The 15,926-nt window shown below is 44.8% G+C and overlaps 2 protein-coding genes across 2 annotated transcripts in view; one reads left to right on the forward strand and one right to left on the reverse strand.

Moving 5' to 3' along the window:
- Positions 1 to 787: 787 nt before the first annotated feature.
- LOC132464762 (long-chain fatty acid transport protein 2-like) lies at positions 788 to 10,978 on the forward strand. Its single transcript, XM_060061318.1, has 10 exons — positions 788 to 1,342; positions 3,209 to 3,418; positions 7,086 to 7,244; positions 7,776 to 7,900; positions 8,676 to 8,870; positions 8,995 to 9,085; positions 9,266 to 9,464; positions 10,013 to 10,110; positions 10,204 to 10,334; positions 10,490 to 10,978. Exons 1-10 carry the CDS (start codon positions 868 to 870, stop codon positions 10,664 to 10,666), a joined length of 1,860 nt encoding a protein of 619 aa, XP_059917301.1. The 5' UTR covers positions 788 to 867; the 3' UTR covers positions 10,667 to 10,978.
- A 381-nt stretch (positions 10,979 to 11,359) lies between these two features.
- The window catches only part of tjp1b (tight junction protein 1b), a 61,477-nt gene continuing 56,910 nt past the window's right edge, over positions 11,360 to 15,926 (reverse strand). Inside the window, 3 exon segments of the mRNA XM_060061608.1 lie at positions 11,360 to 13,254; positions 14,068 to 14,211; positions 15,495 to 15,712. Coding sequence (XP_059917591.1) covers positions 13,160 to 13,254; positions 14,068 to 14,211; positions 15,495 to 15,712 — 457 coding nt within the window. The 3' untranslated portion in view covers positions 11,360 to 13,159.

Raw genomic sequence — 15,926 nt, forward strand, 5'->3', positions numbered from 1 at the left:
AGTTCAGAGTGACGTCCGGGTGTGAGGAGCATGATCACTAAAGGCCACTGCACATGATGTTTGTGTTGATCTTTTCCCCAGACCTTCATGAAGCATGCAGTGTTACTGGAAATGAATCAAATGGGTCACAGACACAGAGTCTGGGAAGAATGCATTCCAAGGCTAAATGATCAGAATAAAAGGAAACTAAGCTGAATCTTAAATTAGAAAAGCCCATGTCATCTTTTTTATAATCCTGTAGAAAGTTAACACGTTACATCGCATACTCGGACATGGATCAGAGTCATAAGCCATTAATATAATAATCCAAAATCACAGTTGCACCTGTAAGCTACTCTAACTTTCTACTGTAAGGCCATGGAGCCACACTTGGCGCACAAAGAATGAGAACCTGGTTTTACATGAGCTACACCCCACACATGTTTACTTTCAAGACAGCATCCCAAGGAGCGTCCAGGAAACTGAAAGGGAGTCCAGCTACTCATGGCCCAGAAATCAATGTCCACAAACCACTGGAGTAGGAGCGGACCATGGAGCCCCGCCCCCCTACCCGGGATAAACAGGGTAACGACCGGGCTTTATACTGGCTCAACCATAAGCGCCAATACGCATGGAATAAGAATAATGCCACATGTTGGATAGTTTGAGGTGTGATTTGATATTTATCTCTAAAGAACAACATTCCACTGTGATAAACTGAGCTTAAGAAAAGGCAATCAACTTATGCACATTCTTCTGTAGTAGGAGGAGAAGGAGGGGGAGGAGGAGGAGCCGTCCACTCGGGTGAACTTTGTAACAAATTTCTCCGCAAACGCTTCTCATAATTTTTAACCCACCGACCAATGGCCCCGTAACCTGGCGTACAAGATGTACATTTGGTGCAGCCTCTTAGCTGGCTTGGCTCTCTTGCCAATCTTATTAAAATCCTTGTTTCCATACTTGAGAGACGACTGTTGTTACATGTGGAGAAGCTTAAAGCTGGGCGCACGGCTGACCCTCTACAAGAGACTCAAACCATTCTACAGCATTCTAGACCGCTTCTTGGAAACAGCGAAGAAGCATCCTACCAAGACCTTCCTGCACTTTGAAGGCAATGCGTACTCCTACTCGGAGGTGGACCGCCGGAGTAACCAGGTGGCCCGTGCCCTGCAGAACCACGCAGGCCTGCAGGCGGGCGCCGCGGTGGCGCTGCTCCTGGGGAACGAGCCCGGGTTCGTGGTGACCTGGTTGGGCCTGGCCAAACTGGGTTGCTCGGCCGCGCTGCTGAACACCAACATCAGGGCCAAGGCGCTCCTGCACTGCTTCTCGTGCTGCGGCGCCAAGGTGCTCATCGCCTCGGCAGGTAGGCTGCTGTCCCCACCACATTGTATACAGGCCTACTCCGTTTTTAATGTTTTTTTAATTGATTTTTGTTCATGTTTTTTAGTGTAGATAATACTTTTCTTTTATACTTCCTTATTTGTATGAAAAGGAAAGTATAGACCTAGATCTTCTGTCGTTTTCGTTTGAACAACATCGTTTGCTGCCTGTTGCGCAGCGTGTCCGCAGTGAAGGCAGCTCTCCATAGGGATTACAGCCTATAGATCCTATAGGCTGTCTATATAGCCCTATACTATAGCCTATGGGGCAGCGTGGTTTTCATAAGGATTACAGCCTATAGGGCGACGTGCACTTCCATAGGGATTATTTACAGCCTATAGTGGTTTAGTGGTCCCTGGAGAAGTGGGTATACTCTAAATGTTTGCCCTTTTATAACGCAGCCCAGAAAAAACTGTTTTAAAAACAGTGACATGTGAGACTAATCTATATAGTTTACCCAAAAATCCTTCATTGTCACATAATTTCTGCTGCTTGATCTCAGGGAGGAAGGATTATGAAACTAAACCAATACTGGCCCACAGACTAGTGACAGACAACTATGCATTTTGAGTGAACTATTCCTTATTCCTGGAATGACAATTCTCTCACTTGGCAAGTGAGTAATTTATTTTGTAAACTGTGTCTTTCAACAGCTGATTTGCAACACAGCATGCGCCAGAGTGGGCCACTATTATACAATTAACATGACTTGATCAGGAGCAGTTTGTAGGTATTACTGGTCACACAGGCAGCCTGCATGTAAAATGTAAAATATAGATGAGGCAAGGCAAACATGGTGTTTCAGTATTTTTTTTAAACATTTATTTAAATAAAATACTTCAGATCTGAATTTGACAATGCATCCTTGTTCATATTTCACCTTAGATTAAAAAAAGGCACATCATTCTCTTCCACATCAATCATCTCGTTAGATATATATAATATCAATATATATATAAATATCATATGATGATTGAACATCATCATTCAAATTATTCAACAATCGAATCAGTAAAGGCAGCGAGTATTAGCCAATAAGAGGCAGAGTAGCGTGGGTCATGGCGCACAGAGCTTTTGGCCGTGATATTATCTATACAATTATATTATATTATATTATATACTATTATATATAGAGCTCCGGGAGTCGCAAACGGCAACATTCACTTTCTCCTCCATGCTGCAGTTCACCCCGGACTGCACTGCACTGAGTTTGACGGTTGAAAGCTGATTGGCTGTTACGTTACATATGTCACTCAGTGGCCACGCTGTTGAACGCTGATTGGCTGTCATCACGCGAAATTTGCGTCAAAGTTGAAATATTTCAACTCAAGCGAATTTGTCGCTGCACAAATCCTCGTGAACGCGCTCGCCTGTGCACGGCGTAAGTGTGGCGCGACAAATCAAAACTTGTCGCCGGTTTTCTCTCGCGAAAAATTCGCCCGATACGCGTCTCTACGTTCACTTGTATGGGATCTTGTCGCCCCGTCGCGTTTGGTGTGAACGCAAAAAAGTGGGCAATTTGGCTTGCAGATACTACTGAATGGTGCGCATCTGGGGGGATTTAGAAGTGGGTATACACAATGATGACTGAAAATTAAGTGGGTATACGCCGTATACCCGCGTATACCCTGGACTACACCAGTGCCTATAGGGCACCGTGATGCCGACACGCCAATGGATTGCGCAATGGAGGCCGATAAATCTGAACGAAAGCACCTGCACACTTTATTTTTTTTCATAATTGAATTTTTACTTATCTCTATTTACTCTATCTTGTTTTGTTGCTGTTATATGGCTGTTCAGGAAACAAGCCTGTACAATAAGACCCTGATGTGATTCTGATGTTCAGAGGTAAAGGATGCGGTAGAGGAAGTGCTGCCGGCGCTCATCGAGAAGGGCATCAGCGTGTACTTGCTGGCGGACACCTGCAGCACCGAGGGCATCGTGCCCCTGGCCCAGAAGATCTCTCAGGCCTCGGAGCAGCCGCTGTCCCCGGACCACCGGGCCAACGTCACCGTCAAGAGCACCGCGCTCTACATCTACACCTCAGGCACTACAGGTAGAGTTGGCTCGGTCGTGAACGAATCAGTTCGAATGAACGAATTTTTAAGACGAACAAACCGAACTGGTTCCTCTCTATCGTTCGTCTCGTTCGTCTCGTAGACTCGACTCCTCCCAGACCCACTAGTCGCTGACTCGCTGACAATTCATTCACTCACTGTGTGAGTGGTGAGGAGGGACCGACTGAGAGACGTCACAACTCACAAGAGCCAGCCAATCGTATGCTGTACTAGGACTGAGTCTAGGAAGCTCTCGTTGAATTTTAGCCAATGAGAGACAGAAATCAACCGGTTTCTTGGGGAAAAAACAAATGGGCTTAGTGAGCGAACTATCTATAATTCACATTGGCCGTCTGTTGCATGGACGTATTTAAACGACACAGTGTACATATTTATCATTTGAAATTCGTCCCAGCCTTTATACCACATATACTCTAGGGTATATAGCATATAACCGCATTGTCTGATTACAGTTTAATTCATTTTTTAATTCATTGCATCATGGAGAGGCCGTTTCACATGTTAACAATCAGACGAGTGTTAGTGTGTGAAACCGAAACCGGGCGACTGGTTCACCTCAATAGATTTGAAGGACGCATAATTCCACGTCACAGTGTCCCCCAAACACAGGAAATTCCTGTGTTTCTCATTCCAAGGGTCACACTACCAGTACAACCATCCCCCGTTCGGCTATTCTCTAGCCCCACAAACGTTTTTTCCACGTGTGTGGAGACAGCTCTCCAGCCGCTGCACGCAACAGGAATGAGAGTACTGTTCTACTTGGATGATCTGCTTTTGCTGGCTCGCTCCAAGGAGGAAGCAGCTATTCAGACAAAAAAGCTGGTAATTCACCTGTGAAATTTAGGCTTCGCCATAAATTGGAAGAATAGCTCCCCCCTACCCTCACAGAGTTTGTTGTATTTGGGGGTAGAGCTGGATTCAGCTGTAATGAGAGCACGGCTCTCACAGCAGAGGATGGAGACGCTGTGGTCTCTCCTCCGCCGCTGTTCCCCGGGCAGCGTCGTGACAGCCCTCTCTGTCATGAGGCTACTCGCCATTCGTTTCAATGGGAATCGCGACGGTCCATACTTTCAACATTTACATATTTGTAATTTGAAATTAGTCCCAGCCTTTATACCACAGATACTCAAGGGTCTATAGCATATAGCCGCGTTGTCTGATTACAGTTTAATTCATTTTTCACAATTGACCAGCTCTCGTTTTGAAGGCAGTGTTAATTTTTGCAGCTAGATTTAGTCTTGGGCTGCACAGGGTTCTGTTTATGAGAGCCTAAAACACCCGGGACCCCCGCCATCATTGCTAAATCAAGTCTATTATCTTGCTGATATGTTAAACATCCAATAATCAACTACACCCCCATCCCACTGTGTTTGGTTAAAGTTGTAATGTTGACGTTTGAGAATGAGAACGAGGGTCTGAGAACCGTGCATTCCATGATTCGATTCACCGCTACCGGAAACTTGACTGAACGAACGAACGAACGATTCGCGAACGACTCCTCTTGGAGAAATGAATCACGGAAACAAATCACTAAATCGAACCTACTACAGGTAGGATCAGCACCACCTACACCACCTACTGGTAGAGTCTACACCACCTAGCACAGGGGTCGGCAACCTTTTCTTTGTAAAGGGACATTTTTGGAAGGAAATGGGGTGTAGATAGCTGTATGGAGCCTCATATTTGTTGTAATAACAACAACTTTATCAATTAAATAGCATGTATAGGAATATAAAACAATTGGATTTATGCAATGCATGTATGCAATTGCAATAAAACACAGGCTACAAAACAAAGATTTGAGTGGATATTACGTCTAACAAGAAATGCAGGTTTTTAAGTTGAAAGGGGAACAATTGAGCAGGCCTAGCTCTACGGTTTCAGTCCTTGTTTGTGCAAATGAAACGAATAGCATTGCATCATAGAAAAGATCAGCCCAGCCCTGCTTTAACACTGGTAAACATTTCAAACAATTGAATTGTGGCTGTCCAGTTCAGTGCTAAGAAGTCTTGTCACATTGATTCCCAGCAACACTTGGGGCCTGCATAAACAAAAATAAACAAAAATGTAATGTTAACTCATTAAAAAGGTTAACAACTTGCTATAATGAATGACATAATCAAACACCCCCTACCTTTCTCTTCCAGTTTCATGGGATTTTGTTTCTGAATTTCATTGTAGAGCTTCTGAATATCAGGGCTATATGATGTTGTCTTCAGCTTATATATGTTTTGCCTTCTTTGGATCCATAGCTAGGCGTTTTTAGAAAGCTACCCGCTCAGAAAATAGGCGCCAGGATAGTCTCGCGATGCACATTTCATGCAGAAAACCATTTTTCATGCCATATACAAGCAATGTATTTTCAAAAAGTGATAATGTATGGTTGATTTTTGGCCTACAACCATCATTGGAAAATTAATCCCATAAATGTTAATTTGAAGTTATAAAATAAAATATATTTTTTCTTTTTTTTGGCCATAGGGCCGTAAGGGCGGCGCCAAAGGGCCACGGCTAGCCGACCCCTGACCCCCTCTACACCACCTAGCACAAGTAGGGTCTACACCACCTAGCACAGGTAGAGTCTACACCACCTAGCACAAGTAGGGTCTACACCACCTAGCACAAGTAGGGTCTACACCACCTAGCACAGGTAGGGTCTACACCACCTAGCACAAGTAGGGTCTACACCACCTAGCACAGGTAGGGTCTACACCACCTAGCACAAGTAGGGTCTACACCACCTAGCACAAGTAGGGTCTACACCACCTAGCACAGGTAGAGTCTACACCACCTAGCACAAGTAGGGTCTACACCACCTAGCACAAGTAGGGTCTACACCACCTAGCACAAGTAGGGTCTACACCACCTAGCACAAGTAGGGTCTACACCACCTAGCACAAGTAGGGTCTACACCACCTAGCACAAGTAGGGTCTACACCACCTAGCACAGGTAGGGTCTACACCACCTAGCACAAGTAGGGTCTACACCACCTAGCACAAGTAGGGTCTACACCACCTAGCACAGGTAGGGTCTACACCACCTAGCACAAGTAGGGTCTACACCACCTAGCACAAGTAGGGTCTACACCACCTAGCACAAGTAGGGTCTACACCACCTAGCACAAGTAGGGTCTACACCACCTAGCACAGGTAGGGTCTACACCACCTAGCACAAGTAGGGTCTACACCACCTAGCACAGGTAGAGTCTACACCACGACAGGTAGAGTCTACACCACCTAGCACACACCTCCGATAGGAAGTATGCATTACATACTAATTTAGCCCCTAAAAGATTGAAAATAAATATATTTTGAAGAAAATCACATTAAATGACATAGGGATCTTCAATCAGCAATCTATACTGAGTCGCTTGGCCTGCCAGCTGCAGTTAGCAGCTTCGTTCGTCAACAGAGAGAAACCGTTAGCAGATCTCCTCATTCTGTGGGCACCGCAGGGATCTTTATTCCTGAGAAGTAAATCTGGCTTATCGTCCTGTAATCTAAGATGTTAGATAGGAAGGATTCTCTGCAGGACAGAGGATGCAGCTCCCTCTTCTATGTGGGGGGCCCCATCCTGCAGGGCCTGCAGGGCCTGCAGGATGGGGCCCCCACAGTGACCCTGTGGATGTATCTCTGGGGGGACAGGTCTACCTAAGGCAGCCATCGTGACCCAGGAGAGGGTCTGGGCGGCGTCCTTCATCATGGCGGTGTCCGGGATCAGCTCTGATGATGTCATGTACATCAACCTCCCGCTCTACCACAGCGCTGGCTTCTTGATCGGGATGTGTGGCTCCATTGAGAGGGGTAACACATATTTTATAAATATATTAATAATTATAGGTTGATGACTAGTACTACTCACACTACTACTACTACTACTATTACCACAACTATTACCTCTGCTTCTATTGCTACTACTACTATTACCACAAATACTTCTAATAATACTAGTACTGCTATTATTACTTAACACTACTACTACTACTACCAATAATATTACTACTCACACTGATGTTACTACTACTACTACTACTACTTCTTGTACTACTACTATTACCACAATTACTTCTTAGAATGCTAGTACTACTATTACTTATACTACTACTGTTACTACTACCACTCCTAGGCTACCACCATCCCCTAATAGTAGTCATTCATAAATCTGTAACACAATACAAACACTGTAGAAGCTTGAACAAATTAAGTGTGAAAGGATGCAGATGGTTTTACACTTGGATGGCTCCATCTATATTTGTGTGTGTGTGTGTGTGTGTGAACATCAGGCGAAGGCCATACCTGTGACCTACGTAGAATAACCCAGATCTGTGACTGCAGGTATGACCTTTGTTCTGAGGAGGAAGTTCTCTGCCTCTCAGTTCTGGGAGGACTGCAGGAGGCACGACGTGACAGTGATGCAGTACATCGGGGAAACAATGCGGTACCTCTGCAACACGCCCAGGGTGAGCAGCAGCAGAGCGCCGCGGGACCGCGGAGCGGGAGTGTTCAGAGGAGCCCGCGTCCCGCCAGAGGAGGAGCGCTCCGAGGGTCCCCTCGTTAAGACGAGCATTCAGAGGAGCTCTCGCTAAGAGGAGCCCTCGTTAAGACAAGCATTCAGCGAGCCCTTGTTCAGAGAGCCATCCTTAAAGCGAGCCCTCGTTGAGAGCTCTCGTTAAAACGAGGCCTCGTTCAGACGAGCCCTCATTAAGATGAGCCCTTGGTCAGCGAGCCCTCGTTCGTTAAGCCCTCGTTAAGACCAGCCCTCGTTAAGACGAGGCCTCATTAAGACGAGCCCTAGTTGAGTGCCCTCGGTGAGAGCCCTCATGAAGACGAGGCCTTGTTCAGCGAGCCCTTGTTAAGGCGAGCCCTCATTAAGACTTAGCAATGCCTTTTTCAGAGCCCTCGTTAAGACAAGCACTTGTTCAGCGAGCCCTCGTCAAGACGAGCCTTTCTTAAGACAAGCCCTCATTAAGACTTAGCGAGCCCTCGTACAGAGCCCTCGTTAAGACGAGCCGTCGATCAAAGCCCTAGTTAAGACCAGTCCTCATTCAGCAAGCCCTCACTTAGAACCCTTGCTGCTTCAGGTCCACCCTGGGGGGGATCATGAAACACAAGGCCCTGTACAAGATGTGGTGCAACGTGTGATGGTTCCAGAATATGTTTGGAGTGTTCTGGTTGTTATATGGATGGACACTGCTACTAGTTCCTTATTATATTGTCTGTGTTGGTCCTTTTCAGCAAGGGAATGAAAAAGACCACAGAGTCAAGTTTGCCATCGGGAACGGCATCCGCACCGACGTCTGGACCGAGTTCCTAAAGCGCTTCGGAGATATCAAAGTCAGGGAGCTGTACGGGGCCACGGAGGGCAACATCGGCTTCATCAACTACACCTCAAAGATCGGGGTGGTGGGCCGGGTGAACCTCCTCCACCGGGTAGGTGGAGCAGCCCTGAGCCCCTCTCCGTCATGATAAAGTACAGCCGCTCTCCAGTCCAATGCCGCCCCCACATCGTCCCTGACTTTGGCTTTAAATCCACAATGACTTTCCTATTCCCCAGAGATTCTTCCCGTACCTTTTAATCAAGTTTGACATCGAGAAAGAGGAGGCGGTGAGGAACGCAGAGGGCCTGTGCATCCCGGCGGCCAAGGGTGAGCTGACTGAGTGAAAGTGACGGATAATTCTCCAAAATGCATTGAGGCCAAAAATAAAATCAGCCCTTATGATTTAGTTAATACTGCAGCCCAAGCTTACAGAGCATTTAAAATATGTCAAGCTGTAAGACAGATTCATCTGTTTCCATTTCAGTGAATAATGTCATTACTCCTCAGGTGAGACCGGACTCTTAGTGGGAGCCATTACTAAAATCTCTCCGTTCAATGGCTATGCTGGGAACCAGCAGCAGACGGATAAGAAACGTCTGAGCAACGTGCTGAAGCAGGGGGACCTGTACTTTAACAGCGGGGACCTGCTCCGCATCGACCACCAGGGCTTTGTGTACTTCCAGGACCGGGTGGGGGACACCTTCAGGTAGGTCTGCCTCCCTCGCTTACAGCTCAGATTTTATATAGTTTAGGAAACATTTTGGTTACACTTCACAATGAGGGTACATTAATTAACCAATGATTAACATGAGTTAATGCAGTAATTACCCTTATAATAAAGCTTTAGCCTAGGGGCTGGGTTTTTGTATGGTAGTACCCTCCTTGGGGTCAGGATATAAGTTGAATAGGTTTAAGTTGATACCTTACTTAGATGGAAACCATTACGTTAGTTACCGTTGAACACCATTACTAAGTGATACTTAAATCAGTTGTTAAAGAGGAAGTCTAAAAGATTTCTGTCTTGTTCTCTTTGGGTGACCCCTTGATTACTTACAAACAGTGTTTGACTTTTGTTTGCCAAACTCATAATACTGCAAATGCAAGGGCCATCCCCAATAGGTCTTAGGCTTTTTAAATGCTAATCATGGGTTAGGTAATGCATATTTCTGCATTTACTAACGTGAATCCATGGTTCATGATTGTACTCTTATTGTACAGCGTTGCTGATGTTTAAGATATGTTCCTTCTCTGTAGGTGGAAAGGGGAGAACGTAGCCACGGCGGAGGTCGGAGACATCCTGACCACGTCTCACTGCATCTATGAGGCCAACGCTTACGGGGTGAAAGTGGAAGGTGCTGCATTAGTAGTCACTGTAAAGCATTATCATTGAGAAAAGATAATTTAAAGTTGGTCCAGTCCTCATGTTTCCATCCGCTGCTCTCCAGGCCACGAGGGGAGAATCGGGATGGCAGCCGTCACTCTGAAGGAAGGGGAGGAGTTTGATTGTTCGGACGTTTACAAGCAAGTCGTAAACTACCTCCCCTCGTATGCTAGGCCCTGCTTCATCAGGGTGCAGGTGAGGCTGGTGGGATGTTGCACCCGGTTTATACAAAACTGATATTCATCTAGAAATCTGATCCAATATCAGGCTTGAGGTACATAATGGACCTGGACGATAACGGCTCCATAAAGTAAAACATGCTAAATGTATCCTTTGTTTTGCGTTGTTAGGGCTCTCTGGAACTGACTGGTACGTTCAAGATGAAGAAGGTGAAGCTGGTGGAGGAGGGCTTCGACCCCTCCCTCATCTCCGACCCCATGTACTTCCTGGACCCCCAGAGAAAGACTTACGTTCCGCTCACCGAGAACATCTACGCGTCTATATCTGCCGGGGCGGTGAAACTCTGAGACCGGCACTGGAAGTGAAATCTGATAATGTGATTCTTAAGGAAAGGTTTTGTCATGTTTTTTGTGCAAGCAAGCTTAACCGCCTGTTTACAGAAGTGTCGTACTGGCTCAAGGTAGGACTCATAACTCAGCTAATAATAATGCAGGGATAGATTTTTAAGATCCATTTTAAGATCTTTTTAATTTAACAAAACTCTAGTTTGTAATTTTTGTATGAACATAGGCCATCATTGTCAGATATTGAGGCACTTTTGAGTAATGTTTTATTGTCAATCATTAAATTGTGATTAATAAAAGGAAATGTTTTCTCAATGTCAGGACAGATTATCTTCCATTAAATCAAGGAATGTGATATAATGACCAACATTTTTTGTCATTTGACAAAGTGACAAGAATTTCTTGTTGGTTTATCCTATGCCGTTTTCAAACCCAATTGAGTTTTAAATAATCAGTGAACCATTTGCTAAATGGACTTTGCAGCAGATTCTAATTCTAGTCTGTCCTTTCGTCTGAACATTTCTTGCCCATGTGTTTGGAGATGTATAGTGTGGTTGAGTATTGACTTAACCTTTGCACAGTCATCCACATTGCTCCTAGTTGGCAAAGTCCCATAGAACTCCCAAGACCTTAACCCTGCCAAACATTGCATTTTGTCATTCGCTGTGATCAGAAATCAAACAACCCATTAGAAAGTTCTTTAAAAATGAATTTATTTATTAATACAGTGATATACTTAGAAATGTGTTGCAAAGGAAACAAATAAATAAAAAGAATGTCAGCCACACAGGAAAATAAACTAGTGTTGGAGTTGAAGCAGTGTTGTCATATCAAAAGAAAATCGTACTGATGTGCCATAATAAATTGTCTATTAGTACAAAAATACATTTCAGGGCACACAATACAGCATCCAGTATCACAAATAAAGGAAGGGGGAACTCGTCAAAGCAGACCCTTCAAGTACATATCTTTTAAAATGATTTAAATCAAGCACTTTTCTTCTATTTTGTAAATAAGAATAAAAAGATTTTGTTTTGGACTGTTAAAAATGCCTAGGTGGTGTGTGTGTAGTGAGTCTGTAGAAAAGTGGGTTCTTACTGCTTGTGTCAGTTCCAAGGCTCAGGGCTGTCCTGGATACAAACATAACCAATGTTGCTGCGCTCTTTTTTTAGGAAACCTTTTCTTCTTTTATACAAAATAACAAAGATGTACAAAAAGTTCATTTACAGAGAACCAAGGCCATATGCTAGCTATATGTACAGCCATAATTTAAACATTATCTAGACTTAGTCGTTTGTTTTTTGTGTAGTTCCTCAGACTTCATATGCATAGCAGTAAAATAAAGCATACCTTTTTCGTCAGCCTCAATTATTCTTGTGTGCTAAATCAGAGTTTACTGATATGAGGAGATGTAGAGAGGCGCCATCGACCCTGGGGGGCCGACCGCGCTAACTGAAGCACTGAAAGGGTTTTTAAACTCTCACTGAAAAAGTTAATATGCAGATAAGGCATCACTGCTTGCAGTGTACGATGGGTTCTTCATGTGTTGGAACTTAGTAGCAGGCTTCTGGACCTGAGTCATAGCACATGCATAGATCTCTAGACAGCAGGAGTTTGTCAAATCAAGTCAGTATATTAATCTACGGTAAAACATTGCTACAAAAAAGATCTGTTCTAAACATTGGAGAGGACCCATTTGCAAACAAATGGGCTTCTGATGCTAATACTTAAACCTCCATTCTTCATATAGTATATTGATATATATATATATATATATTTATATATTTATTTCTTCTTTTTTTTCATGATGCCTAGCCTTCCTTCATAACCGCTGCGTCGGGCTGAGCGTGTTTCCAAGTCCTTAAGAGATTCTTCGAGAGCCAGTTGCGTGGCCACAGCCCTCCCAAGAACAGCGTTCTTGGACATAGCAGAGGTTCCTGTTTGTGAGTGCTATACAGTATGCTAAATCCCCCCCCCCCCGCCCCACTGTAATATTATTAAACTCTCTAGTTTCCTTTTTCTTGCTCTGCTCCTCACCTTTAGAAAAAATTAGACAAAAAATGTCAATCTGAAGATTATTCAGTCTGCGGCACTGGTCATGCATTCCAACAACAGTTCCGTTTTTTTCATATAATTCGTTTTTTTTGTGTTAAATCCTTAAAGATATACTTTTTTTTGCAAGCCTTCAAAGCACCAAAAACATAAAAATAAATGAAACCAAAGGAACAGGGGGGGGGTTACAGCCACGGAGGGCCGGGGGGGGCGCCCGGTCTAACGGGGGGTCTGGACTCGTTCCAGGGTGGACTTGTGATGGTTCTCTGGTCGTTTGCGAGGGGAGGGACACAGTAAACAGTGCGAGTGTTGTTTCCAGTTCCATACTTCCTCGGGCGGTGTGGCTCAGCCCCGGAGGCCATGGAGGGAGCACAGCAGAGGAGCGGCGCGGGGGGGGGGCCTCCCCCTGCCCTCCACGCACACCAACAGACCAGCTGTCACACCTCAGAAGTGGTCGATGAGCACAGAGACACAGTTTGCGCCCACCAGGTAGTTGGGGTCCCCAGGGAGGGATTTGTTCTGCCAGGTCTTGGGGTCACCTGCAGTCCGAAGAGATGAACACAACCAAAGTGACAATGGTTAGTAAACAGGGAGGAGTGGGGAGTACTTATTAGTAGTAAATAATAAGTACAGGCAGGGCTCCAAAGTAAAAGCGTGGATGAGCGGTTGTGTTGGAAACGGGAAAGAGAGGGGAAGCGCGTGGACAGTAAAAAGAAGAAGCCCCCCTTAGCCCCAATGAAGTGGACCAAAGCCACAACAATAGAGAGTGTTTGTCTATAGAATATTGTTTATACGCTGACCTTCGCTGCTAGACCACTTCCTGCTGTCCTCTGGACAGACAGGTCTCGTCCACACTCCAGCATGTGGTCATACTGAGAGTGTGGGCGATGAGGAGAATCATTAGAATTCTTTATTCATTATTATTCTTTATTAACCACAACCGTCCATCCAGCCCTGAACACATAGTAGCCCACCGGCTCTTGTTCATACCAACCAATGAGCAAAATAAAAAGGATCCGCACACCGAAGTCTACCGGGCCCCCTAAACCCAGGACAGGAGTCACCCTCACAACCCTGATGAGATGACAGGTCAGCATGGACAGTGCTTTGCTCATTGGGCCGGTTTCAAAACAAGGCTCTGCTGCGCAGACAAAACCTTTCCACCTTCAAGCGCATGCTATGGTTGGGGGTGGTTTCAGTTTCAGACAGACAGACAGACAGACACATCCAGACAGACAGACAAGACACGCTCCTCCTGACCCTCATACTAGCATTTGAAAGCATAGCGTTCAAATGAAAAACAAAACGGTAAGAGCCCAACAGGGCGAAGGGAGAGAGAGAGGACAGCGTACCCGACGAGGAGTCAGAGGATTTTAGAGCAAAAGACCAACCATCTGGGGTCATAGACGCACAGTGAGGCAGGCGCAGCTCCACCGGCTTCAGGAACTTCAGTCCATGAGGGCCACACATCACCAGGGGGCTCAGCAACGTCTCCCCTGTGGCGCAACATACACACACACCTGGTTACACCTGGATACAGTGTCACTTCAACACACACACACCTGGTTACCGCTGGACACAGTGTCACTTTATTACACACACACACACACACACACGGTTACACCTGGATACAGTGTCACTTCAACACACACCTGGTTACACCTGGCTACAGTGTCACTTCAACACACACACACACACACACACACCTGGATACAGTGTCGCTTCACCACACACACACACACACACACACACACACACACCTTGTTAACAGTGTCACTTCAATACACACACACACCTGGTAACACATGGATACAGTGTCATTCAACACACGCACCTGGTAACACATGAATACACCTGGATACATTATAACTTCAACAACACACAACCTGGTTACTCCTGGTTATGGTGTTGGTCACACACACACACACACACACACACACACACACACACACACACACACACACACACACACACACACACACACACACACACACACACACACACACACCCCCCCCCCCCCCCCCCCTTCGGAGACCTCACACATACCGCTCGCTAATTCTGCTCCTCAACCATTATTTCAGAAAAAAATAATCTTGTAAATAGTATCTGTACAACATTATGCATATTATATACAAACACTTGCAGATAGTATATACAAATAGTATATCAACACTTGTAAAGAGCATAGATATACACTTGTAAATAGTATATAAATACTTGTAAATAGTATATGAAAACACTAGTAGATAGTATATATACACACTAGTAAATAGTATATAGAAATTAGTGATTAGTATATAAACACACTAGTAAATAGTATATAAACACTATTGAATAGTATATAAACATACTTGTAAATAGTATACAAACACACTAGTATATAGTTTATGAACACTTGTAAATAGTATGTAAAAACATTAGTAGATAATATATAAACACACTAGTAAATAGTATATAAACATACTAGTAAATAGTATATAAACGCACTAGTAAATAGTATATACACACACTAGTAAATAGTATATACACACACCAGTAAATGGTATATAAACACTAGCAAATAGTATGTGGACACTTGTAAATAGCATATAAACACTTGTAAATAGTATATAAAAACACTAGTAGATAGTATACAAACACACTAGTAAATAGTATACATTAACACTAGTAAATAGTATAAACACTTGTAAATAGCATATAAACACACTAGTAAATAGTATAGAAACACACTAGTAAATAGTATATGAACACTTGCACATGATCAAGTGGTGCTACATACCTTTCTCCTTGTCCAGCGGCGGCAGGATGCTGTTGTCGCGGCACACCTTGAAGTAGATCTCCTGCTCCACGCTGTCGGGGATGGCGCCCTGGGGGATGATGATGCTGACGCCCGTCTCGATGGAGCTCAGCACGCCACCGTTGCAGTTGAAGATGCCGCGGGCCGTGGCGACCACCGTGTGGCCTTCGTCCTCGTCCTCGTCCTCCAGGGCGCTGGGGCTGGGCGGAGACGCACCAGAACACACCAATCACACCACAGCTCGTTAGTCCACAGCCAATAGGAAGGCGCCTATAGCCCTGTGAGCTTGTTAGCCCCCGACCAATAGGAAGGCTCTGATAAACCTTTTATTGAGTTAGCCCACAACCAATAGGAAGGCATTCATTTTGCCACCAGTTGTTTTCTAACTGCCCTTACACGTTGTCCCAAGTAAAG

The sequence above is a fragment of the Gadus macrocephalus genome, chromosome 9 (assembly GCF_031168955.1).
Source record: "Gadus macrocephalus chromosome 9, ASM3116895v1".
NCBI lineage: Eukaryota > Metazoa > Chordata > Actinopteri > Gadiformes > Gadidae > Gadus > Gadus macrocephalus.

What these genes read in the sequence shown, in the direction of transcription:
- LOC132464762 (XM_060061318.1), top strand. Translation starts at nt 868, where the DNA reads ATGTACATTTGGTGCAGCCTCTTAGCTGGCTTGGCTCTCTTGCCAATC. An exon ending in GTGTGGCTCCATTGAGAGGG is followed by an intron (nt 7,245 to 7,775) that starts GTAACACATATT and finishes CTGTGACTGCAG; the next exon opens with GTATGACCTTTGTTCTGAGG. An exon ending in CGGGTGGGGGACACCTTCAG is followed by an intron (nt 9,465 to 10,012) that starts GTAGGTCTGCCT and finishes CCTTCTCTGTAG; the next exon opens with GTGGAAAGGGGAGAACGTAG.